The sequence below is a fragment of the Poecilia reticulata genome, chromosome 18, assembly GCF_904066995.2.
Source record: "Poecilia reticulata chromosome 18, P_reticulata-male-v2, whole genome shotgun sequence".
In the NCBI taxonomy this organism is placed as follows: Eukaryota; Metazoa; Chordata; class Actinopteri; order Cyprinodontiformes; family Poeciliidae; genus Poecilia; species Poecilia reticulata.
The window spans coordinates 10,121,492-10,148,269 of NC_088847.1; the positions used below are offsets into that span (position 1 = coordinate 10,121,492).

At 39.7% G+C, this 26,778-nt stretch overlaps 2 protein-coding genes across 2 annotated transcripts in view; one reads left to right on the forward strand and one right to left on the reverse strand.

Annotated features, from left to right (window-relative positions):
• The first annotated feature begins 5,467 nt into the window (after window positions 1-5,467).
• Window positions 5,468-8,437, forward strand: pnp5a (purine nucleoside phosphorylase 5a). Its single transcript, XM_008427894.3, has 6 exons — window positions 5,468-5,914; window positions 6,384-6,553; window positions 6,645-6,748; window positions 6,855-7,030; window positions 7,130-7,320; window positions 7,771-8,437. The coding sequence occupies exons 1-6, from the start codon at window positions 5,892-5,894 to the stop codon at window positions 7,986-7,988; spliced, it is 882 nt and encodes a 293-aa protein (XP_008426116.1). The 5' UTR covers window positions 5,468-5,891; the 3' UTR covers window positions 7,989-8,437.
• Window positions 8,438-9,853: 1,416 nt separating this feature from the next.
• capn1 (calpain 1) overlaps window positions 9,854-26,778 on the reverse strand; it is a 31,271-nt gene continuing 14,346 nt past the window's right edge. The window contains exons 5-22 of the mRNA XM_008427895.3: window positions 20,613-20,746; window positions 18,992-19,160; window positions 17,856-17,939; window positions 17,192-17,277; window positions 16,276-16,350; window positions 16,006-16,166; window positions 15,350-15,510; window positions 15,249-15,260; window positions 14,874-15,085; window positions 13,688-13,727; window positions 13,539-13,604; window positions 13,397-13,454; window positions 13,210-13,274; window positions 13,039-13,107; window positions 12,358-12,436; window positions 12,146-12,262; window positions 11,919-11,977; window positions 9,854-11,836 (exon numbers count right to left, since the gene is read on the reverse strand). Of these exons, the coding sequence (XP_008426117.1) occupies window positions 11,810-11,836; window positions 11,919-11,977; window positions 12,146-12,262; window positions 12,358-12,436; window positions 13,039-13,107; window positions 13,210-13,274; window positions 13,397-13,454; window positions 13,539-13,604; window positions 13,688-13,727; window positions 14,874-15,085; window positions 15,249-15,260; window positions 15,350-15,510; window positions 16,006-16,166; window positions 16,276-16,350; window positions 17,192-17,277; window positions 17,856-17,939; window positions 18,992-19,160; window positions 20,613-20,746 (1,674 nt within the window). The 3' untranslated portion in view covers window positions 9,854-11,809. The remainder of the gene's footprint in view (window positions 11,837-11,918; window positions 11,978-12,145; window positions 12,263-12,357; window positions 12,437-13,038; window positions 13,108-13,209; window positions 13,275-13,396; window positions 13,455-13,538; window positions 13,605-13,687; window positions 13,728-14,873; window positions 15,086-15,248; window positions 15,261-15,349; window positions 15,511-16,005; window positions 16,167-16,275; window positions 16,351-17,191; window positions 17,278-17,855; window positions 17,940-18,991; window positions 19,161-20,612; window positions 20,747-26,778) is intronic.

Sequence of the window (26,778 nt, forward strand, 5' to 3'; positions counted from 1 at the left end):
TCAAAATTGTAGGCAAAATTATAGATTAAAAAGCAATTCTTTCAACTTAAATGTAAACAAAAGTCAATTTAATCTTATTTTATAAGTTTAAAAAAAGCTTCACGTTGTCGTGCCGAACATTTGACAAAAAAAAAAAAAAAAACCCTCTTCACCATTCCATGCGTGCTGTTTCCTTAGGTAATTCTTGATGCAGCGCCACCACTGGCAAGGAGGGGAATAGGTTTCTGATTTGGTTTGGATCGTTTGACACAGAGCAGTGTGAAAGCAAACTGTAGCAGCTGAGAATGTAAGAAATGTTGTAATTTGGGTCCAGCAACCTCCTGGCAAGAGGTTCTCCATCTATGTTTGATGGTTCTATGGAGGCCCAACGCACGTGTTAAAAAGCTGCAAATTAACGTTTACCACTAGTTTTGAAATGTGACGCCAAAAGTGCTTTCTGATTGTAGGGAAAGAAAATGTGCTAGACGCTGCCAAGGAGGTGTCCTGAAACCAATCGGTTTGCTGCTTTCAATCTGTTGTTGAGCTTAGACGCATGATCAGCAGCAAGTCCGGTCAGGCTACGCGAGGTCGAGCAACGCTAACGGTGTGTGTTGAATAGTGCTTGTTTTCATGTGGCGTCTGCAAACCAAAGGACTAAAGAAGAACTGATTTAAAGTAGCAAATGTGACAGAGAAGATTTTATGGAAGCAAATTTAAACTCCATTCATCGTTCCATCCTTCAGCTTGTGAAACATTTAAAATGAAAACAAACATTTCTAACCAGATGTTGATTTGCAGGTTTTCCTGTTTCGTCCTGTCAGTCGCTGTAGGACCATCTTTTTATTGCCGTGTCATTCAGAGGTTGAATGAAGCCTCTGATTGCTGGTCAGACGGCCCCGACTGATTGGCTGAGCCGGAGGCGTGTTTGCTTTACCTGGGGAGGAGCGGAGAGGTCAGCAAGTCAAAGAACTTTGAGTGTTATCAGGTGATAGTTAACAGCTTTCCATAGGAATAACAGAAGATATACGGAAGCCATAACTCAAACAGTGTTGAGTTTATTTGCACAGCACATTTCAGCAACAAGGCCTGTTCAAAGTGTTTTGCAACATAAAAACATAATACTATAACCAATTATGAAACAATCAATAAGCATTAGATTTTGTATTTAAAAAATGTCAAGGTCAACCAGCAAATATGCATCAAATATATTGATCCAGTAATTAATAGATTGCAACTCTAAACTGGGGCAGGGGGCTTAGTTTCAGAGTTTTGGCAGTTTTGCAGTTTTCTGGGAGTTTGTTCCAGATTTGTGACTCATAAAAACTGTTACTTTTGGTTCTGGGGATGCAGAAACTGTAAAGCTGGGGTGATGTGCTCTGTCTTCTTGGTTTTAGTGAGAACGTCAGCAGCAACATTCTGGATCAGCTGCAGCTGGAGAGTTGATTTTTTTTTAGGCAGACCTAAAAAAAGCATTTCTTTACAAGACGCTGTTGCAGTAATCAGTCACTAAATCTCTAATAATAAATCTGTGGATTATTTTCTCTAGTTCTAGCTGGAACATTATTTCTTTAATCCTGGAAATGTTCTTCAGGTGACAGAAGGCCGACTTTGTAACTGTCTTTATGTGGCTCTAAATGTTCAGGTCAGAGTCCATCACCACATCCAGATCTTTGGCCCGATCGTTGGCTTCTAGCTGTAATAACTGCCTGTCCAACGATAATAATAGCTTCAGTTTTGTTTTTGTTCAGCTGGAGAAAGTTGTGGCACACATTGATTTTTTTTTTTTTCTTTCTGTTTGGTATTTGGATGGGTTCGGAGTCATCTGATGACATTGTAATGCTGAGCGGTGCATCATCCGTGTAGTTATGGTAACTAATTGTATTATTTCTTCTATAACCTGAACCAGAGGGAGTTTGTATTTATTATTAAACAAGAGGGCCCCAAGGTCTCAACCTTGGGGTACTCCACATATGACTTCTCTCCACTTGAGCTTGTGATAGAGGCTGTAGGTTGGTACATAAGTTATCCGCAGCAATGCAAACATTCTCTTGGACTGGAGCGTAACGTACCATTAAAATTTGAGATCATTTAATCTTTCAATCTTTACAGCAGCGTAATAGGTAGCTATCTTATCTCTGACAGTGGCTTGTTTGCTCACCGTTGCTTGAGTCCTTGATACGTCGCATCAGTGTCACCAGTGTGTTGTCATTTACCGACGATAAAGATTGACTTAAGCATCTTAACCTTTTGCTTTGAGTCTTATTTTAACCCACTGATTGATTCCTGTGCGTTTCTCACAGCGTCTTGCGGGTGTCTCTAACTCGCCGTTTAGCAACGCATTCCCCGAGGCGAGCCAGTGACGAATGCATCCGTCAACTGGTAGTCATGAAGCCACCATATGATGTAAAGAGTCTTTTCTACCATTTCACAGGGCTGCATCATGGTCACACATCATTCCATCAAGTCTTCTCGTCTTAAGCTGTCATGTAATCTGCAAACGGAGGTTTTGCAACACAAAATATAACTCAGGCTGTGTCAAACTACAGTGATCCCAGGAAAGATGTGTTGAAGACCTCGACAAAATTTGCAGTGTAGCTTTTTTATTATTATTTGAAGTTGCTTTTTTATTAATTTGATGAGTATTTTCTGAACTTCCAGTTAGTTTCCATGACTTCCTGTTTCCTTGAGATAAGTCAAACAGCTACAAGAAAACAACGCCTTAAAAAAAAAACACAAAAAAAAAACTTCCCAATATCTACAGTCAGATCAATAATTACAGAGTTCATCTTGCCATTGAATGCAGGGAACGGGATGGTAAGAGGGGCCACAGAAACCACTAAAGCTCACCAGGAGAGAAATGCAGATGATGGTTTCACCTCGGAGTCATCACACCTCAGTTATCAGGATAAATCTTGTAGCTTTTCACACGTTTACCACAAGTGCATATTGTGGTGAACGTCTGAAAAGGCTGTGACATCTGCCACATGAAATCTCTCAGAGGTTTCTCAGAATGCAAATTTTAAAAATGACATTGATGAAAAAAACATACATATTGAAAGTTCACTCTATTTTATTCAGAATCCCCAAACAGACTGTCAACTCATATTGCACAACAACTTCCAAGGTCCCTTCTTTTTGTTCCTTCCTCCACTAAAAGTGTCTCCTGTTGTTGTTGTATTTTTATTCAAAACTGTAAATCAGATAAAGGACACGCTGACCGTTACAAATATATATTTATAACGTTTATAAGGTTCCTTCAAACATTTTATTGCTTCTTGACTTGCAATTTCTTTGCTTTACTGGCTTCAAACAGGAAGTTTCTCGAACACACAGCTGAACGCTTACCGGCAGCAGATGAGTAAATACACATTACAACGCACAACGTTTTCTCTCAGCGCAGGAAACATCATAAACACACCTTGTGCCGATGCTTTATCTGCTCCGGAGGGAGATTATGATGGTTTGGATGCTAATGAAGGAAGCTGCTCTTATTTCCACTACATACGATGGTGTGAGTCACTTTATTACACTGTTGAGTGTTGGAGCAGCTTTATAATCAGCTGTTTTAAATCTTTAAATATGTGTCTGAAGTGTAAAATTGCTCCATCGGGGAGTCTAAATTTTAAACATTTTTTAGATTCGTGTTGAGATTTTGTCCTTTCTGTAGAACATTTGTTATATTCCATCTTTGTGTGAGTCACTTTGCTGTTGCTGCTGCTGCACAGAACTGTCTCCCATTGTGAGCAATAAGGGATTTTTCTATTCTATTCTAACATTATGGGGGGGAAATGAGGAATTGACCTATGCTTAGTTTTGCTAGGATTATAGGGAATGGTTATATGTCATAGTTGCAAAAAGAAAAAAAAATGTTTAAGTAATTACAAAGACATTAACTAAAAAAAAAGGTAAAAAATGAAAGTTGGCGAATGAACATCGAGGTTTCCTTTAGCTCATAAAGATCAAACCTCATCAAATGTTCCTGTTGTGGAAAAGCAAACCGAGTTCATGCACAGAATTTGAACTTTGAAAAACTAGATTTATCTTTTGTAAAAGTTTGTAAAAACACACAAAGAATTGATCGAAGTATAAGGCCTGGAGGTTCGGGTGCCAGATCACTGCCTTATCTGTCATAATGACAAAATAGGGAGCAGGAAACACCCAGTGGGTCAGACACTGTTTACTTTCTCAGAACCAGTTTGGGTTTCTGTTCTGTGTTCAGGTCTCGGCCTTCTCTCTCTGCCATGGGGAGAGACTTTACTTTGTGACTGGAAATCTGTTTGGCTGGTTCTGCGATTTGAATTCTGTAAATAACTGAGGAATCTAACAAAAACGATCTTCCTGAAACAGTAAAGAAAACAATGCAAGCACATTTTAAACAAGAAAAGCAAACTATTCAAACGATTCAGACTGCTACCTATTCCTCTTTCTGACAAATTATTCACTGTTGCATCTATGTTAGACAAAAAGAAACTTTAAAAAAATAAATACGAGAAATGAAAGATCCATCGGTTTTTGTATTTAACGCTGAAAGTAACCAGTAATATTTTTTCTTTATATTTCTCCTGTCATATAGGTTGGAAAGTGCTTTGCTTCATTTTCCACATGAAGAAAATACATCCATCCTCTTTTTGTTTTTTTTGTTTTGTTTATTTTCAGCCAACAACCTAAAAATACCAATAAAACTGTGATTCTTTAAAAATTACAACAAATTTCCCTTATTTATTTTTAAAAAAAAATTGAAATGTTAATGCAACATTTGTGGCTTTAAACAAGTTTTATTTTAGCTGAATGGAGGGGGAAGAGCTCATTGAATAATAAAAGTCACAGACATTTTGTCCAGATCACTATAGTTGATGTATTTGCATTAATAAATATGTTCAAGATGAGTTTTTGCAAAACAAAAATACAACAAAAATCCTCGTCTTGTGTGTTTTTTTTTTTATAAGACAGCAGCAATTGGGGCATGAAATTAAGGAAACTTTAAATAAATGTATTTGCTGTTTTAGAACCATTCAGAGCATTAATGCAGATTATTAACATTTTTATTAACTCATATTTGTGTTATCGATGAATCTGTGCTCACTAGTAAGTATGTTGTCCTTTATGGCAGCACATAAAATAGAAATACACAACAGAATCATAAATATCAAGTTATCAAGAAGAAAACTAAGAAAAAATGTGTTTTATTTGTGTGTTGAAAGTGGGGAGGAGTGTCAATAAATGGTCCCATAAAACACTCGTGTGATAAAGCACTTGAAAAAAAAAAAAAACGAAAAAAGCTTGTGATGGAAAGCACAAAATGTTTTCACAACACGATCATGAATCAGAAACCACGTGTTGCTGAAAACAAAACATTTCGCATGTCATGCTGAATCCTCCAGGCTTATCTTGTTCCGCATCGGAGAAAAGGCAACATACAAGTCGATAAAGACCCGATTGATCATTCACTTAGCAACACGACGAACGTTGCAAAACAACTTCCTGCTAACGGCGAGGTGTACACACGTTTCTGCTGGCGCAAGTGCTGACGCTCCTGCTGTAAAAGGGAGTGGACTGAACAGAGTTGGACTTTTTTTTGGTCGATTTTTTTTCTCTCTTTTTTTCACCGTACATTATTTTGAAGGTGTGTCTATTCGACCAATGACCCTGCAGCTTCTTCAGGCGTGATTCACGGCATGGGAGGAGCGCTGCGTCTGTCTGTAATATAAACCCGGCGAGGGGATCCTTCTGCTCAGGAACAGGACAGACATTCAAAACTCATCCAGAGGATTTCAAGGCTTAAGGAAACTTTCAAAGACCGAAGATTCACCGATTATTCCTAAACTTTTTTTCCCACCCCCGTGTTTTGGAGCTCACAGTCCACTTTTTGTTCCCTTTTTATTGTCACCAAACTTTTAATTCAACCTTCCGAAATGTTTCCAGAGTCGAACAAAGGGTGAGTGATAATTTAAAAAGATAGCTTTCCTTATTCTGCTGGACACGTGGGACCTTCCTGGAGCAAAAAATAGGGTTCAGGAATGTGTGGGCATGGGTAGAGGGTGTGTGGGGGGGGGGATGGCACAGAGAGACAGACATGAGCTTATGTGTTCAGGGCCAAAGAAATTAGAAGCTTAAAGGCATTTAATACAATACATTTGATTTTATCTCCAAGTGAAGTCACGTAGAAATAAAATACTCAAGGTTAGAATTTAGTGGAATATACTACTGTCATTTTAGAGCAGATATTTTATATGCAACATAGATTAAAAATATATATATATATTTATAAATATCTTCACTCAGATTAAACCTTCAGCCTGAAGAAAAGTGTATGGAAGCCGTGCAATTTTCCTTTATTGGTTGACCTTATGCTCATTCGCCGTCATGCCTAATCTTTGCCCCTTTCTTGTGTCAACCCCATCCAGTTTGAGCTATGAGGACTGCAAGGCCACAGCTGACTGGCTGCTGGCACAGACGGACATGCGCCCCACCGTGGGCATCGTGTGCGGCTCGGGCCTCGGAGGGCTGGCCGATCTGTTGAAGGACCAGGTGGCCTTCAACTACAAGGACATCCCCAACTTCCCTCAGAGCACCGGTGAGCCGCGTCACATGAAACCCCCTCAGACGGGGCCGCCGTCCACCATGTGCTGCTGGATATTTACAGACCGGTTGTGGTTTCTCCTCAGTGCACGGACACGCGGGACGGCTGGTGTTCGGCACCATGAAGGGAAAACCCTGTGTCTGCATGCAGGGCCGCTTCCACCTCTACGAAGGCTATCCGATCCAGAGGGTAAGTTTGTCCTGCTCCAGCCTGGATTTCTTGTAGAATCTGGATCAAAAAGCATCCAAGCCAACTTTAAACTGAGGTTTGTGTGTTTTTGTTTATTTTTTTCCAGATCACTCTACCTATGCGCATTTTCAAGCTGCTTGGCGTCCAGACGGTGGTAATCACCAACGCAGCCGGAGGCCTGAACCAAGACTTTAAGGTGGGCGACATCATGATCATCAAAGACCACATCAACCTGCCAGGGTTCGCCGGCAACAATCCGCTGGTTGGACCCAATGATGAAAGGTGAACACAACTCTCCTGCATCTACTGACTCGCCACTGGATGGTTTTGCAGACTGTTGTTACTCAACAATGCACCTTCACCCCAACCCCACTTTCACAGGTTTGGCGTGCGGTTCCCCTGCATGTCTGACGCGTACGACCGAGACCTGCAGCAGCTGGCCATGGAAGTAGGACAGGAGCTGGGATACGGAGACTTCTTGAAGGAGGGAGTGTACTGCGTGCTGGGCGGCCCGTCATTCGAGACGATCGCAGAGTGCCGAATGCTCCACATGTTGGGCGTTGATGCGGTTGGTGAGTAGATGTTTCTGAGTCATAATTACGATTATAAGGCACCAATAAAGGTGACTAACTCCAATGATCACCTGAGTGGCACGTTTAGAAGAACTAAGGGCGCTCTGCTCGCAACAATCCCTTCAGTTTGGGAATTCTCAGGACTTCCTTGGGAGTTTTATTGGGGTAGTGTTTGCAGAGCTTGATAAGCTTAAATTGTGCTGGCATTTATTAAAGCAAAGTTCCTTATAGTTGAGCTACATAAAAAGATACAATCTCAAAGTAGTCGATAAATGTAATCACACTTCCCAATTTCCAGGAAGGAAGGGCAGATGAGAGTCTTTTAGAGATGTATAGTTTCAACTTAACCTTTTGAAAGCTTTCCCATGAACTTCAGAGTCCAGACAGATTACGATCGCCTTATGGTTTCCAACCAATAAGCTCATTTTTTTAAATTGTCATCTCTGTTAGGCATGAGCACCGTCCACGAGGTGATCGTCGCCCGCCACTGCGGCATGCGTGTGTTCGCCCTGTCTTTGATCACCAACCTGGCGGTGATGGACTACGACAGCGAGGAGAAGGCCAACCACGAGGAAGTCCTTCAGACGGGCAAACAGCGAGCGGAACAGATGGAGCGGCTAGTTTCCTCCGTGGTGAACCGGATTGAGCCCAACAACAACTACATCTAAAAGCGGGGGACACCCGAGGACATTTGTAGGTCGTCATGCCAAGGAGAATACTTCCTGCCCTAAAGTAGACTCCTTTTTTCTTTTTTTGTCTGGGATTTTGTGTAAATATGACAAAAACATAAACATGTCTCTCTGAGCCTATAGGACATACATTCCCCTAAAGGGTGGCTCGACAATAAGTCACTTCTCAGTTTTGTATTTTTTTTTTAAAGGCATATTTGTTCTAACTTATGTGATCATCTTGTAAAATAACTACAATTTAACTTAACGATCATAAATATTTTACTGCTTGTGTTTTCTTTTAATGACTGTTGCTATTAAAAGTGCTATTTATTAAAATGTTCAGCTTGTTTATGTGGTTCGTTGGGGTGTGGACGGTGGCCACATCTGTCACATCTGGTAAAGATCTGTGAAGGAGAAAGAAAACAAAAGCCCTAAAAAAAACAAAATGTTTTACCTGTTTTATAGTTCTAACGATCCCTTTGGAATAAATGTTAACTGAAGAATGTTTGTAATTTATGCTTCTTGATTCAACTTTTAATTAGTAGTCCATGATTTTTTTTTTTTTTTCTCATCTATTCTTCAAAATTTAAAACACGGCCTTCAAGTGAGGCAAACAAAACAAGTTTTCATGTCGCCAATGTATGCAAGAAGAGCTACACTTAAAAAGTTTAAAACTTGAACTGTGACAGACAAGGCTGTTTGCAGACCGGTCGTCTTGCTACCTCCATATGGTCAACAGGACGGCGATTGAGGTTAAAAGCTCATTGTTAGAGAAATCCTGCAAAAAGTGGAATATCAGCTTCCATAACTTAAAGACCAAGATAACATCCAACTCGCTCCCACTAGCTCAGATAAATAATAGTTACCGTAACGGACCCAATGATGCACAGCTCTATACTGCGATGTCCCCCAGGTGACAGTGAACCCATTCAAAACACTGAACGGATGCTTGGAAAATAAAAACCAATGTGTGGATGTTTTTCTCAGTTGAACAAACGAAACGGAAGTAATTAGTTTCGGATCGAAAGAGGAAGGAAATATTAGCACACAGCTTCAGTTATTACAACTAGAAACTAGAGATCAAAACCAAAATCCGGATGTGGTGATGGAGTCAAACCTGAAGCTACAAAGACACATAAAGACGGTTACAAAGTCAGTCTTCTATCATCTGAATTACATTTCCAAGATTAAAGGACTAATACCCCAACAAGATCTAGGGAAACCATTCCATGTGTTCATCTTCAGTCAAATTGACTAAAAAAAAATATAAAAATTATTTGATCCAGAATGCTGCTCACATTCTACTAAAACTAGGAAGATAAGCCTCCTAGTTTTGACCTTACCTTCGCTCACTGTAGTTCAGAGAATAAACTTTAAAATCACTTCTGTTTGTAAACAACTGAATGCACCAAAATTAAGATTTTTTTTTTTATCACATAAAAATTTTAAAACACTCAGGCCTGGGTATGTCGTCCACTCTGCATCAGACATGGAGAAGCAGAATTCAGTTTTTATTCACCACTAATCTGGAACAAACATTCAGAAAACTGAAAAAAAAAACTGAGTTTCAGTGCCTCCTGTTCAAAGTTGCATTTGATTACTAACTGAATCATCATTAGCTTTAGTCTGGATTGCAACTTTTTATTTGTTTTCTTTATTTTATCACTGCAACGTCATATTTTAGTGATAAACTTTTATCATGTAAATTACTATTTTGCTAAAATGTCCTATATAAATACACTTGATGATGACAGATGGACTTGACTGGCACTGCAACAGATTTTAAGACTTTTTTTTTTTTTTCCATAATTGTGATTTCAGTTTCAAACTTTCAGAAAACAAAACACTTCAGTGACGGTAAATTCAAAGGCTCATTTTTTTTATTTTCAAAGTGTGTGTAGAGATTTGACAGAAAGCACCGACGTAAACCACAATATTGCATGATGGATGGGTTCAAAGCGACCCCGAGAAAAATAACCCCGTGTAAACTTTACACAACATTGCATAAGCATTATGCTGCAAAAGTCAAGAGCGTCAGCAATGATGCAAATTAAAGGGGTTGGTTTGAACGATTTAAAGAGGCAGGTCACAAATTGCTGTTCTCCCATTTACAAAATGTTTTTTTTTCTTTTTAAATGGCAAACATGTTTTTCCCCCCCATATGAAACACTTAAAGGCGTAATGTTGCAACATTAGACATGATCTCAAAATCTTGCTCCCATCATAGTAGTAATTAAAAAACAAAAAACAAAACCCCATTCTTAAAAGCAGAACATTTTTACATTTGACACTTCATGCACACATTTTCCATCTGCTTTGCAAAAATGTTCACGTTCACCTTACACTTCATGATCACACATTGACATAATCCCTTTGCCAGAGTATAAAATCCAGCCGTTACAAAAAGGTCAAAGGTCGTCCCACCCCCCAGGATATTTCAGAACAGTCTGAAACGCCATGCATAATAACAATGAGCATGTATATAATCATCTATATAATAAAAGCTAAATGGGACCGAATATATCGAAGTCAAAACATTCTCTATGACACAGTGCATAAACCACCAGACCTCAGTAATGCTGCAGGAAAGCTGATAAGAGAGTAGAAGAAATATGGCACAAGAACATTAACATGCCAGGCCAGCAGCAGTGCTACAAACATCCAATATGTAATATTGCATATATTTGTCTAGGTTAAATGCTGGGCATGATTTTCAGATGCTTGCTCTCATTTTCTGTTGCTTGCGTCGATGGACTGAGGTGTTGCGAAGCAAAGTTTAACACAGGCTCTTGTCTCAACTGGTTGAGAGTCCAGATTTTTAACAATCACTATTAAAAATACTTGAACTGCGACAAAGAGGGTGGAAAACTAAGAGGGTTGGGTCCCCAGTTTCAGAGGTGAGTCAACGAGTATTTACTTTCATAATTCTGTTATATCTGGCAGCTATAAGTTGCTCACCTTAAACGTATATATCTATATTAGCCACAGTTATTGTGCAGTTTTATACCCAGGTCTTGAGTAATGTAAAAATATTTTAGGAAAATGAAAAAAAGGTTTCAGTACTTTTAAAAGTTAATAATGGTTTAGAATTTAGTAGTATATCGTTACTGTTCAGACATTACAAGAAGCGAAGTGTCTTGCAAGAAACAGATAACTAAGTGATTATACTTTAGCTAAAAATAAAAACATTCCCCTCCCAAAGTTAACAAGGTTTCCAAGCTAGTCAGAGCAAAAATAATGCCAACGACAGGACTTGTGCCAAGTTAAAACAACTCCAATCTCAAGAATGTCGGCCATTTATATGAACACCAAGTCTTTATCGTGTTTATGTGAGATGATCACGCAGATGTCTGAAGGCCTGGCAATTATTATCCCATTTGAAATGCAAATTGCCAAACTGGAATTAGCAGATCAAGTCAGTGCTGCTGATTATGCCCATTTTTGCAAAAAAATGCTACAAAAGCACAACCCTGTGTCCACCCACTTATACCCAACCAATAATTTTTTTATGACTATATAGTTTATCAGCATTACTTGAGAGTAAAAAAACTAAACAAAAACAAAACAAAAACATTAGCACCCAGAGTGAGTGAGCTCATTTGGCAAAACATGCAACGAATAAAGAATTGGCACGTTTCCGATAGAGGCACTGGAATCACAAAGTCTGTCTGTTTTAGCATCACAAGGCCTCAGCAAAGACCATCCTGGAGGAGAAGAGAGCAGTGAAGGCACTGGTAAAAATGTTAAAAATAAAAACAAATCTGGGAATAATGGGCCTGGAGTTGTAGTGGGATGTGGTTCATGGACTCCACTCATCTCTAGGCAAACATGGTCAAAGAGATCCACTGTGGAACGAGGAGAGCAGGAAATTAATGTACAGTTTGTTCGTAGGGTGATTTAAAATACCGTTCAGAGTTCAGGCTCTACCTGAAAGAAGTTAAGGGATATTTGACCGTCTCCATCCGTGTCCATGTTTTTAAATGTTTCTGTTGAGACAAAAGCGTAGAAAACCCATTCGCATCTTACGTTTTCTGTTAAAAACAGACAGTGCAGATTTTCCTTCTGGGTAGTTGTCTTTCAAAAGAGAGTCGGGATACAAGCAATATTGGGTTTTTCTATAGGTCACAAAAGGGGGTAAAATAAAAGTATCTTACTGAACATCGTCTCCAGCCGGACCAAACAGGTGACAAAGTTGTCAAAGTCGATGGCCATGTCTTCCTCCGTGTACCGCAGGATGATCAGCTGGAACAGATGGTTGTTCAGCTTGAAGCCTGCAGCGGCGAGGATGAAACAGCACAATCAAGGGTTAAAATGTGTCTCAATTCAAAGTTGATTGTTTTTCTTCTTTATTCATGTTAAACAGCACCTGCAGATTCAAGGGCCATCCGCATCTCATAGGAGCTCATGGTTCCTGATTTGTCCAAATCAAACTCTCTGAATATAGTCTGATGAGGTAGAAGTACACAGAGACAGAGGAAGAAAAGACAAGTTAGACATGAAACCATTCAGTTTTGTTGAAATGGGCTTGTCAAGATACATAATATTTTGAAAAAGAAAAAAAAGGGAATGTTTGTGTTAGAAATTGGTCATTAGTACTTCAGCAAACCCCAAATCTCAAGCACAGGGTATAAAGTATTAATATCTGTTGACGTTTGTCATATTTGATCATGTTACCTTAAGTTTCATGGTATTTCAATGGGATTTTATATGACAGACCATATATAAGACTCCAAATCTTATACCCCAAATCTGATTGGTTTAGCCACACAAATCAGATTGGTGAAAACTGATTGGTTTAGCCACACTTAATTTTTTTTCCATCCTGCTTCAAATGTACATGTAATTTTTCTGATGATCCATCAGATTAAAATAATAAAAAATAAATTCTAGTTTGTGGTTGCTACGCGACACAGATAAATACTTTAGCATGGAATAGGATCCACAGCAATGGTCAGTTATGGCGTTCCTAATCACCAAGTCTGGATTAGGGATTTAAACTCAGGTTGTTTGCAGCTCGGTGACTGAGGCATTTAGTGCTGAATCTCACCAGGTATCGCTTGATCTTTTCCCAGAGAACGTGGAATTCCGTCAGGCCCAGCTTCCCGCTCCCGTCCGCCTGGGTTACAAAGTTCAGGAACATTTGGGATTTCAAAAACATGGAATGTAAATCACAGATCCGGGCAGCTCAGTCACAATTTCATCTCGTTTTCAAGGATACGTCCATGAGGTTTATCATACTGCGACAAGCTTCTTTAGAGAAGCCGTCTGTCTTCAGGTCCTTATCTGGCAGTAGAAGAAAAGCAGGAAAATGACCATTTATTGGTGAACAAATCACATAATAGAGAAATGACAACACAGACTTCAATGAGACAAAAAAGATTGAATAGTTTTCTCAAATGACTAACGTTTGCTCATGATCCTGTTCAGTATAGTCTGAAGCTCAGTCAGGCTGATCTCCATGTCCTGTTGGGCCAAACAAAGTTCAACTGAATTAATTAGGACTTTGCCAGTTCAACACAGTTACTGTGAGTTTTATGGGGCGCCTACATTTCCTGCCAGCTGCCTGAAGAGATTCTTGAAGGCTGCGTCAATCTGGCTCTCATCAACTTTTGTCTGAAACACAACAAACGCATTAATGACACTTTCTTCATATAAATTTAGTTTGTAGATAAAGTGCATTAATCGCTTCCTCTCACCTCTGGTGGAAGATTTGCAACGACTTTGTCATCAAGCTCCCTGACAGCCAGAAGAGAAAATAGGTTATGTCCTTTTGACTTTTGACAAGACATTGTTCAGTAGATGGCAACAGATGCAAAATGTGACAATGAAACCAAAAAATGTCAGAAACGAATAATTATGAGTAAACTGTTCTTGGTATTGTATTTCGGTACAATCTTCCTTTTATCAAGATATCCAATGTGTTGGTTTTAGGAAAGAGCATTATGCTTTTGTTAATGGAACCTGATAAATATATCAAATATTGAAATTATAAATTTTGCATTAATTAGATTAATCTTAAGTTTGATGACAGGAATATCAACAAAAAGTTTGGACAAGAGCAGAAAGGAACTACAAAAGAAAGCGATTGAAAACATTTTTGTGATTCTTAAGTAATTTCCCCTCAAATATGTCAAAATCTTCTTGGAATTATTTGTTGAAACATTAATATGCAAACTATTGCATTTGGCTTTTATCACATTGTACTAAAAATCTCTGCTATTTAGGATCTACAGTAGAACTTGTAGACTTTGGGTGGTTGGTCTACATCCTTCCCAACCAATATTGGACAAAAACTGCTTCTGGTTTGACCAAAATGCCTGTTGAGGCATATCCGACACAAACCAAGGATTGTATTAGAAACACTTTTAGTGGTCATATTTTTTTTTAATGAGTGTGATAATTATGGTTGTAAAGTAATTGTACTGCTCAATAAAATCATCTATAAACCACAGACTGGAAATGCTATGCCTAATCTTGCCAGTTTGCATCTATTGTATGTGCTTCACTGAAAACTACAAAGTCAAACTAACCAAGCATCTGACAGCATAAGTAGAGCTTACTTCTTCTTCTTCTTCTTTTTTTTTACATAATTACAAATAAACCCAGCTAGTAAGGGGTTAAAAGCATTAACATTTTATATTTTGTCTTCAAATTATTTTCGTCTTCTTGTTGCATGACAATTCCAATTTAAATTAATATATCTCTTTTTTCTATACCGACATTTAAAAGACGGTTTTGAAAGGACAGTATTTTCTCGAAGCTTTGCAATATACAGTGTTTTCTTGGAAATCCTCGATTGACACTTTGTTCGTGTTCTAAAAAAGAGCATAACAGTTGTCACAACGTTAGCATCATTTCGTCAGAACCTTTAGCGTCACTCACTCGGAGCCGGCAGGTTTTTCAGAGAACACTCTCAGGACAAAGTCGCCATCTTTGTTGGGCTCAAAGGTGGAGGGGACGACAATGTACTCCCCGACGGGCAGCTTCAGGCGTGAGCTGACCTCCCTCAGGTTGATGAACTGCTCCGAGCGAGCGCTGGAGGCGTGCGTGAGGAAGAAGTCTCGTTTCAGATGGACCCCCGAGCTCCCCACGAACTAAGGGAGACGGTCAGAAGCGGCAAAGCGTTTTCTTAGAGCCATCATTTAAAAATGCACACAGAGACTGCGGAGAAGTTTCATCCTGATTCTTCGCTTCTAGGCTGAAATCTGACCTCAAAACTAAGAGTTATTGGAGAAAAATAAATATGTAGACTAGTACCTCTTTTGGAACCTGTAAAAAGAGACAGAAGACAAAATAAGAGATTATTTAAAAAGAAGGAAAATAAAATGAAACTGATATCTGTATAGAGCGCTGCTGACCTCATACAGAGCAAACCCGATGGTCTCCATGTCTTGGCCCTCTCGTCTTTTCTTCCTGCGGTCCTTTTGCATGAGCGCCACCAAAAAGCTGCAGTCCGATTGGCCGGGGGTGTCGGGGTGCTGCAGCATGATCTTAAACTGAGGATTCAGCCAAAACGTCGCTGCAGGCGAGAGGGCAAAAGGTCAGCCGGATCACCTTAAACAAGAACTACAGGTTGATACTGAATGAGGATTTATTTATTCATAAAATACTAAATGAGAATTCAGATGTTTATTTCTAAAATCAGGAGAAAAATATGGTAAGAACAAAAAAAAAGCACGAATGGAATTCCCAAAAAAATGAAGAAGAGCACTGTGTCATTGATTACTGCTTAAATAAGAGTCACTTGGCCGCATTCCTTCCAGACAACAGTCCAAATCTTCCCCACATCCCTCTACAACAGCTTCTTTTCAACAAAATAACAAAATTTATACAAATAAAAGAACCATTTAGCGTTTTCCATTTAGCAAGTTTAACACCATGAGACTCTTGACGTGGTACTTGGGATTTTTTTTGGATGAACGTTTTGTTTCCTGAAATGTGGCAACAAAATCAAGTTACAATCTCTGGGCCCGGTTCCATCTCTTCCAGTCGTCTCCTCATCGTCGGTCAGTACCTGGGTAGTTCCTGCAGCCTCCGGCGGTGCTGCCTCTCCTCCACTCGCCCCCGAAGAGCGACGTGTTCCACTTCTTCATCTGGCAGTGCTGCAGGGCGTCCGCCGTCAGGTTGCAGATCTCCAGACGGGTGAACTCCCGCAGGAAGTCACTGAAGGACATCCTGGAAGACGGAAATAAGTCCGGCTCAAATGACCTTGTCCAAAGGTGGGGGCACGGGTGTAAACGTTGAAATAATTTACTAGGCTGGGTCTCTATTCTGTTAGACTCACCAGAACTCCCCGTCTTCACTGCGTTTCTGAAGCTGACTTCTGACGGAGCCGTCCACGGAGTCCCATTCTCTGGAGCTGAGAAGTTTATAAAGAACGGAAAGTAAACAAATAAACGGGACAGCCTAGATTTCTACTTGAGGTCCATCTCAGATAATGTATATAAACCATTAAGTTTTTCAAATTTAGTTCCCACTTCCTCTTAGACATTTCCCCAAAGAGGGGAAGACAAGAAAACACTTATGAGTGTTGATGTTCAAGAGAAATAATCCATTTTATTGAACTTTGACCCAGAACTGAATAGCATTCTGGGGGATGTAGGCAGAGAAATAAGGTTTTAGCTATGATCACAGCCAGCTAAACAAGGCGGCTGGCATCAACTACCTCACTCACTCGCTCTTTGGTTACCTAGCAACAATTGTTGAATGACTTGCGCCGCAGCAGTATTTGAGTAGTTCATGACTGCTTAAAATCAAACAATGGTGTGGAGTGAAGGGAGAAAATCAGCACAACAGATCGACAGGAAACTGGACAATCATCTATATCGATTAATATTGATGGTTACCAATATCATTTGTAACTCCTGTACTACTCAGCTAACCTTTTCGACATCTACAAGCAATAAATAACAAAATGTGCCAAACATAAATTTTGGTGCAAATTTATTCCACTATACACTCCTGAAAATATTTTAACTGGCTAAGCCTCTAAATAAAAATAAAAATAAACATCATTTTACCCAACTAGGAAAGGAGCGACTTCTTCCATATTGACAGTAATTTCTCATCTACATCCCCCCAAACCCTGCAGTTGAATCAGACTGGGAGCAAGATTTGTAAATCTCAGTCGAGGAAAAAGAGAACTTTACATTACAAAAGCACAAAACAGTGAAAACAAATCCGTGTGTGGAAGACCTTACTCATCGCTCCAGGCCCCGGTCCACTCCACCTCCCCCCAGGGGTTCCTGATGCGGACCAGCTTGGTCAGGCTTCCTCTGTACATCACCTTCAGGCAAAGAAACCGCTCGTGTTTATTCTTAGCGTTGCCACATATATAGCACATACACCTAAAAACGAACAGCTGCATTCCAGCCACAAAACCTTCATAAACAGGAAGCGACCAGTTTGCCTCACAACCTGAAGTCTGCTGCTCTGTGCGTAGCAAACAAAGAAATCACTGATGCTGCTGCAGAACAAACATCTGTTGGACAGCGTGTTCTGAGCTCAGATTGCACTTTGTTTCTAATCAATGATTAAACGCCAAGATTTCAAATTAGTTTATGAGGTTAATTAAAACTCCCAATAAGCCAGACTTTACAGCATGTGGCTCAGGACTCTGCTGGACGTCCCAGATCAGTTTCAGAGCGGACTCCTTCCAGCATTAATTGCTCATTAGAATTTAAAATTTGTTGACCTTTGAGAACATTTTCTTGCATCATTACTATTGTATTATTTGAAAATGGTCTCAAAACAACAATATTATCGTTTATCGCAATAACTTCTGGGACAATTTATCGTCCAGCGACATTTGTTATGCTGACAGGCCCGATCCTGACCCCCATGTCCTCCAGCATGACAGCTCACCTCGTGCGCAGCGGTCAGGGAGTAGGCGTGGCCCTTCACCAGCTTCTTGAATGTGACGGCCTCCATGTCTGATGTGCTGGTGATCTGTGAAAGAGACATTGCGACACATGGATTGTGAATAGTGGTCACTGAGATGGTTTATTTATCACGGCTGACACATTATCTGGAGCGGGGAAATCTCATAATGCTTGGTCGAGATACAACTCAGCAGTGCATGTGACGTCTTGTGAGACGCAGGCACAAGCTCAGATTTATTACTGTGGCGACTAAAAATCAATAACGTTTCTGGAGCTTTCGTTTTTGAACTATTCACACCTGCAAGCGTCTGTTGCAATGCGACTGCAGCATTGCAACAGTGCAAAAGAACATTCTGATAATCAATGAGTCACCTTTTCATCATGTATGGAGAAAGGTCCAACGTTTTTTTTTTTTCTGTCAGACCGCTGGTTCGTCATACCCAAACTAAAGTATCGGAAGGCAAATTTACCAGGCAGAATGTCCTTCGCTGCAGAGTTCAATGCTCCCTGTCTGCAAATAAAGGTCCTGATCAAAAGCCTTTGACACACTGGATTCCTGGCAGCTTCGGTTGTGTGAGCGTCTCTGCCCTCTAGTGGCTTCAGCTAAAATCCGTTTCCCACCCCAAACACTTACTACAGAATAGGTTATGATATATTTAGACTATAAGGTGATAATTCTGTAGTTTTTAAACATTTTTATAAAGAGAACTTGCACTGAGGAAAAGCGAAATACTAATCTTGTTTGTTTTTGTTTTCTTTACGTTTATATGCATATAAACACACAAGACACCATATCAAGCTCTAATTCAAATGTATTTAACCAAAATAAAGTTTTTAAAAAATTAGGGGATTTTTTTTTTTACTTTCCCTCGACGTGTGTCCTCTTAAAAAAATAAAAATAAAAAACTATATAATTTGCGAGTTTCATATCTAGTCTACTGTGTCACCCTAGAGTCTGAAGAGCCTCATAAAGACTTACAGCGGGCCAGATTTGGCCCCCAGGTCTCGAGTTTGACACAAGCGTGTTAGAAGACGGTTTGAGAAAACGTACTCAGTCACTTTCAGAATCTGTGACAAAACTACATTATCGTCTTGAATGTGTAAACGATCAGTACTGACGTCGATGGAGCAGCCGAGCAGGGATCCTCTCTCCACGGCTCGGCTGATGATGCTGAAGAGGTCTGAGGGGGCGTTCTTCAGCTCAAACATCTCCGTCACGCCTCCGGTGAAGTCCTCAAAGCCCTCTGATGTGCTTCCGCCAGACAGAGCCTCATAGCAGCCGTTCAGCCTGCGGACCAGAGCGGTTCTGGCGCATGAATTGGGTCTCCAAGGAAACCAGTGGCAGTAACAGTAGAAACACTTCATGCTGCGTTTTTTTATGTCAAAGTTTAAGTAAACTACAGTTGCAGTGTTTGCTGTTTATATATGACACCATCAGTCTCATGTTCACATTGCACTAATATGGGAAACTGTGTAGACTTGGCAGCCATGTGTTTATATGAACAATACTGTATGTCAGTCGTACAACTGAGACCACAGCTGTCAACTGAAGCAGCTGCAGCTCTCGGTCATTGAACCCCTTTAGAAATCATGACCAATTTATTATGCTGGACAACCACTAGGTGTCATACTAGAGCAGTCAGTTTGCAAATACTAAACAAGAAGTCTGCTCTTTTTTTCTCCTTACAGACTTATGAACAATAAAATTGCTACTGATAAAAAAAAAACACAACATATTTAAATTATTTTTTTCTTTAAAAAAAAAAGTAGGATTGCAACCTTAAAAAACGGGATTTGTCTAATCCTCATAGCTTAGCAATTGCTCTCAAAAGTTTGTACAAGTACAAAGATTAGCTGCTAGCCAGTCAATAGACATTTTCAATTGCGTGTCGATACAAATAACGACCTATTAAATAAAATAAAATTAAGGAAAGTAAATTTATTTAAATATCTAGATGTGACATAGACCAGTGGTCCAAAAAAAATCCTGCATATTATAGGACTTTCCCTGTTGAAACACACCTGACTTAAAAGACTTTGTAACTAACAGGTTTCTGCAGCACCTGATGGCATGCAGATTCAGTAACACAATCATTTCAAACGCGTGTATCAGAGCTGGGTTACATTCAAAACATGCAAGACGTTCGGCCCTCCGGACAAGAGTTGAGGACGGAGCACCAGCGTCAGAAGTAACCTGCCATGCTGTGACTCTGGATATTTCAGAATGTACTGATCTACTGGGATTAAAACAAAGTCTTGGATTTACATAGAACAGTCCTGAAGTGAGAATTTGTTGTGTGGGTGAAAATGAGCTGATGATGTCGAAAGTCAGAGGAGAGTGGCTCAAGAAAGCTGTGTATAATTAAAGCAACTTGTTACAATAAAGGTATGATAAATAACATCTCTGAACGCATGATAGACCACACTGAGTGCAACAAGAAACTGAGACTACGATTCTCACAGCTAAACATCGACTTGTCCGATGAGTCTCCATTTCAGCTGCAACATTTAGAGAGTAGGGTCAGAATTGGATCCAAATCAGAAAACATGAACCCATCAAAATATCAGCGACATTTTTCCAACACCTTGTTGAATCAATGCCATGAAAGCTTATCTTGAAGGTAACAGGAGACCCAATCCAGTACTAACAAGCTGTACCTGATAAGGCCAGTAAGTGTATAAAAAAAGAGGGATTTGCAACAATAATGTATGATTGTGATTTTTTCAGCTTTGTTCTTACTTGGCGTAGGCCTTTTCCAGCAGAGCGCTCCAGAATTCAGTCCCCTCTGCAGAGTGGACAAACAGTAACTTCCCATCTTTCGCCGGGAGACGGTCATCAATCACCACCTCCACCCACTCTCCAAACTGCCAGAACTGCATTACAAGAGAGGAAGCAGAGAGTGCTAGAAAACACAATGTTGCAGGATTTCACACTCTTTAACAAGGGAGTCTGGACTGTTTGTCCAGAATCTCATTCAAACATCTGCACAGTTTCAGGACATTGCAGGTTTTTGTTCAATACTTCTTCTGGATCTGTAGAAAGCTTATTTAAGAGTGAGCACTTCACAGAGTCAGTCTACTAAGCCAAATCAGCAACGTAAATGTTTCATGTTTTTGTGCGAATAAAGGTTTTAAAAAACAAAAAATAATTACATTTTTTTGATACAAAGCAATAATAATACAAGAACAGAAAAAAAGTATTCTGGTTCAACTCAAGTTAAAGAAAACGACGTTGCTCACCCTTTTGACAAACGAGGTGACTAATGTTTACAAGTAACTCTGTTAGATCTTTTCATAGAATGTGTTTAACGGCAGTTATTTTCCAAATCAAACAGGTTTTTCTGCTGCATGTAAAGAACCACAGAGGAGGGAGGAGTTCATTTCTCTGAAATAGTTTGCTTACAGGCTGATGTGTTTAGGTAATTGATTCTGCCTTCCAAGAAAACACCCAGGTACTGGTTTTGTTTTCATCTCTTTTTAATTAAAGCATTACAAGTAGATGCAAATAGGTTCACTTCTAGGAAATTAGATCTGATTCAATGATTGGTGTCCAGCAGGGGGCAGTGTGATGCAGATCCAAGCCATTCTGCTGACTGTATTTGTTGTTGTGACATAGCCAAATTAAAATCATCCTCAACAAGACCAATTGTCGAGGTTAAATTATTTGTTTCAGATTTACTGCAGAAACATAGAAACATAAAAGCGATGTCTGGAATTTCACCAATTCATTTCAAGGTTCTCTTCAGCAGCTGGCTAGATTAGCATATGGGTGCAAATCAGAACTGAAGCCTGCAAGACTGTCTCACCATAGTGTAAATCACCGCAGACTCGATAAGGAGCTACAAAAACCAACTCACCAAAAAAAAGAAAAAAAGAAATCCTATCCAAGTCAGATTAGAATCCTGCTGGTCATTATACACCAACATGTATCCAAATGAAAGTAAGTAAAAACAAAACTACAAAGAAAAAAGCCCCAACCAACATGAGAAGTGAGAAATTTCTCTAGTAAAAAGCTGAAAACAACACAGCTTGACATAGAAATAATAAAAAAAAAGGTTTCCAGCAAAAACTGCATTTCAGTAAGCCCAATTTTTGTCTCCTGTAAATTTGATGGCTTGGGAGTTTTTTTTCAGACAAGATTTTCCTTTTAACATTCCAAACAAGCTTGAAGTGCTAAATCTACACCTCTACAAACCCCCAGGGGTCAGCAGCACATACATCCTCCTTTGTAGCAGCTAACTGAAGTAAAAGGTTAGGCTGGCGTCAGACTTGTTCCTTTCTTGCCATATATGACCAAGCATTGAAAAACACCTTACATGGACATAAAAAGAAATTAAGGGGGCTTTGTTCTGTCGCATTAGTCAGCTTTGCACATCATTTTTGATGTGCCACCATCATAATACGAGGAATGGTGCAAAAATAAAATGTTCAGCAACAACTGGAGGGAGCAAGCCACTTCTGCTGTCAGAACATATTCGCCTTTTATTAACAAATTTTCCTAATTAAAATTTAAAAAAATCAATGGACAATTTGGGTATTGAAGTTCAATGCAATGAGTTTCCCAACTGGAACAAAAAAACTATTTCCTGAATTCATAAGAAAGCAAAGAAGCCAAAGTCACTTCGAGCATTTGTCATGCAGAGGTGTGTCATTTATCAGTGCGGACATCTACACACCTCGGAATAAGATAAAGTAAAGTCAGCACTGTGTTGACATCTGAACAGCACACGTTTGACATCTGTGGACCAAATATAGCATTTCAAAGTTGTAACACTTCTACTGTGGAAGTTTTTATTGTGTCAGAACAAGGTAGCAGGCCATCTTGATCTATGACTGAACTGGATATGCTAGCGTGCTAAATATAGCTATAAATTCAGACTTGTGCTAAAAAGTCTCAAATGAAAAGTCACGTACAGAAACCGTAAGGCAGTAATTGAACGCAACGGGAGCATTCCCAGCAAAAAAGAAACTCCATTTGTGGCTCAGGCCAATGGAAGAGACAAAGAAAAGAGGAAGAAGGTTGGAGAACTGTCGTTTTAGTTTAACCACAGAGCTAATGAGTGCGCACTAGCATCATGTTGCATCCAGGAGCATTTAGGGCACTTTTGTTGGTCAGCATCTGTTTTTAATGTGCAGCAGAAACTTTCCAATACCTGCCTGCAAAGCCGAGCCCACTTCTGGGAGAAGCCGTGCCACAATACGGCCCACCGGAGACTCAGACTTGCACAGTTTCAGACTTGAACAGCTAAGTGTGAACGCCACCTTTAGACGCTGTGAGAAAAAAAAAAAAACGAACTCTGACCAGATCAATGTCGTGACTTGCAGGAACTTTAGCGTCTGAGCCTGAGAAAAACCTCAAAACTATTCAACAATAGGCGTTCCCAGGCGCAAAAAAAGCATTGCTGCAAATGTCTTAACGAATTCCAGTGTCTGAATTTTTGTTTCTGACCGAGTCTCCCTTTTTTTCAGATTTTTTCTTTCCCTCTTTATGCCTTCTCACTGAAAAAAACAGATTACAACTCCCCGCAGCTTGGACTCGTAACATTTTGGGCTGACTCATTCAGTTCAGGGTAATTTATCCACAGGCTTAAGGGATCCAAACATACACAACAAGGGAAATCCAAAACAGATCTAAAAGCGCGCAAATGCACAGGAAAGCAAAGACCAGCTAACAAATACAGCACAAGTCTAAAGAAAGGATTATGGAAGTAGAGCAGGTTTTACAAAACATGAAGCTTTTCTCTTTTTTTGCATTCACATGGTGTGTTCAGCTTTCCCGTTTTTAGATTTAGCACAACATGCATTTGCAGGATATTTTGAGCAAGTTGGAGCATTATTCCCTCTCACTCTAGTAAAGCAGCAAACAGAAACAGGAGTACATGTTTCTGCAGTGCACCACTGTCTGGTCCCAGAGGTGTAAAATAGCAGCTGTGAGCCACATCGTGATGATTTTTATTGATGTTTCTGCCGCATGAGACAACCGCATAGCAGGGGAAAAAAGAAATTCATCTTTTTCTGACCATTCAAAACTACATTTGAAACTCATTTTGAAGTGTTAAGGACTACCACCTTGTTTTATACGTTTGTCTGCACCGTGTGAGCCTCACGTCGGGAATGTGCAGAGACAGCTGGGTTGTTTGTCTACTCGTTTCTGCTCCGACGGTTTTCATGACTGAACGGGCTGATGGAAGGGATCCCTGACGGATCTCTGTTTTATTTGTGCGTTCGACATAATCTCCATGACTGTGCACGCTATGCGCGACCGATGAGCGAGTGTGTCGTCCCTCCATCGGGACAGCTCTGTTCCCCTCAGCTGGCAAAACGCCCGCTGGATCAAACGTCAAATTATCTTGAAAGGGCTCAGTGACCCAGCGAGCTGAGAGGGTGGAGTCATTACAAAAGCTACAACCAGATTTTCTCCGTCTCATTTTTATTTATTTTTTTGTGAAGAGTAAGACTTTGAGAGAATATGTCTAAAGAGGCAGAAGACAGTCTTATGGAGGCATGTTTTTGTAGATTCTTCAAAGTGTAAAATAAACCTCTTTTGGTACTTCAGGGACAAATGGCCAGAGAAACAAATTCAGGAATAAAGACATAAGAGACACAACTTTGTCTGAAGCAGTTTGAATACGGATCAAAATAACGACTGAAGCAGCCTTGTTGCTACGTTTGGACCGTTCTAGGTACTTTATTTTTAATTATTCTGGTGTATAATAGTTCTTAAAGAGGAATAACTTCAAAATCAGCAGCTACAACTTCTTACTTAAAGTCAAAACTCAAATATTTAAGGGGGAAAAAAATACATTGAATGTAATGTAGCTGTGTAAGTGTGTATGCTCTCATGTAGCTGGGGATCCAAATTAACCTTCACACTCAGTGTCATGTTAAGAAGACCTGAACAGACACTTTATGTCATTTGATTAACCTCACATAAAGTAATAGTTTTCTCCAGCAGACTCTTCCTGACATTTACTTAATCTTGTAGTAAAACATAAGCCACAAAGACGCCTTCCAAATAAGAGGGATCGTATTGGCAAAGGGTATTAGGCAGGAGAAGAGGAGAACATTTATTTTGCATTCAGTACCATGAAACATTGCTAAGACAGTCATAATCAAGTAGAGATCATCTGGTGATAATCTTCTTTGTATGTTGTGGCTGTGAACTAAGCTGGGAAGATGGATGGATGCCTTTTGTTTTTAAAAACAACAGCTAAAGCAAGTTAAATGTTGCAAAAAGACATTTGAAGGCTCCCAAAAGAGCAAGATCAATTTTTTGGTCATAATTTTAAAAGGTATTTTTGTCAGCCGAACGTTGGCGTAATGTACAGAACATTACAGTTACGGTGAGAAACCTCTTTCTAAAAATGCGGTTTGTGTCAGTTTTTTATTTCAGAATAGGCCAAGCAATCACACTGCCTCTGCTTTGCTCTCAGTTAGCGTCTTAAAATCACTTCCGATTTGATGCAAAATCATCACAAAGTGCAAACCCACAGTTTAAATCTGGTCAACCTTTATTTATCTGGGAGTTTGTGAACTTTCATTTCTGACTTTGACTCTTAAAAACAAAACTGACAAAAGTGTTATTGTTTTTTTAAAGAGTCAAATTTGCAGCACTTCTAAGCACTTTTCAGCACAAAAGTGAAGCAAAGCAACTCCTGTGACTAAAACCAGATATTTATGTCTTGCTTGGTCAACTGTGTTTCTTAATGACTCCATTTGCAAAATAACTCCTCTAGTACAGGCTGTGGTTACAATCATTAGTTATAAAACATGCAAATAATAATAAAAAAAAACCCACAGGTTTATTCAAATAATCTGTCAGACAAGGGAACCAGTCATATCTTACATATGGAGACAGAGTAAACCTCCGCTGTAATAACACTCCATGTTGGACTGACCGTGTGTACGCTTCCTGTTAGCTTTCTGGAGATAAGATAAGACCAAGCCCAGATCTGTGTCAGTGCTACAGATGCCTTCTTGTTTCAGTTTACATGCATTTGTTGTTGCACACAATAAAGCAAAGTTCAACTGATAAGCAGCAGCCACCTCCCAACGGCTGCATCCATGTATAATCGCAGAACAGATTCTTTAATTGTGTTGCAAAGAATCTGTTTTATGACCCGGGTCATTAAACACGACCTGGTCATGTTGCAAAGCAGCACGACCAGGTCAGAGAGAGAGAGAGAGAGAGAGAGAGAAAGAGAGAGAGAGAGGGGTCAGCTTGAAAGATCCGGTAGGAGTTCAGGTTAACAGTTTATATTATGTATGGAACAGCAATTTAAATACAGGTGATATTTATCACTGTCTGTCTGACTGGGTGTGGAAGAGAGAGGCTGCTTATCTTCAGTGATTTTGGAAAGTAAAAATAGAAGGCAGAGACATAAAAGCTGCGTTTTAAACTCTTAGATCTGTCTTGATAAAACGGGCAAAAAAAATAAATAAATAATAAAGTTGGTCGACAGGTTCAGATCACACTCTGAGAACAATTCGGAAATGTGCTTTTATGGTTTCTCTTTCACAGATTAAACCACATCCTAAAAAAAATAAATTAAAATAAAAACCCTGCAAATACAGTTGTTCTTGTTACAACTGTTCGCTGCACTAACTTGTTTATTTTTCAGTAAGGCTTGCTGAATCACCATTTCATACTTATATTTCTCACAGATCTCAGACAGGTGTTGGTGATTTTAAACAAACACCTAATGTTTGCATTAATAACTGATCTCCCACTCCAAATGGAGGAGTCTAAAAACCAGCAGAGCCTGGATCAGCTTCCCTTCGTAGGAGTGACCCGTGTGCGGCCAGATCCGCAGTGGGGCACAGCGCCACTGATCCTCCAGAGAGCGATTGTTCCAACTGAACGCCTGAGTAACAACAGAAGAAGAAAAACTCGTCCTTTTATTCTT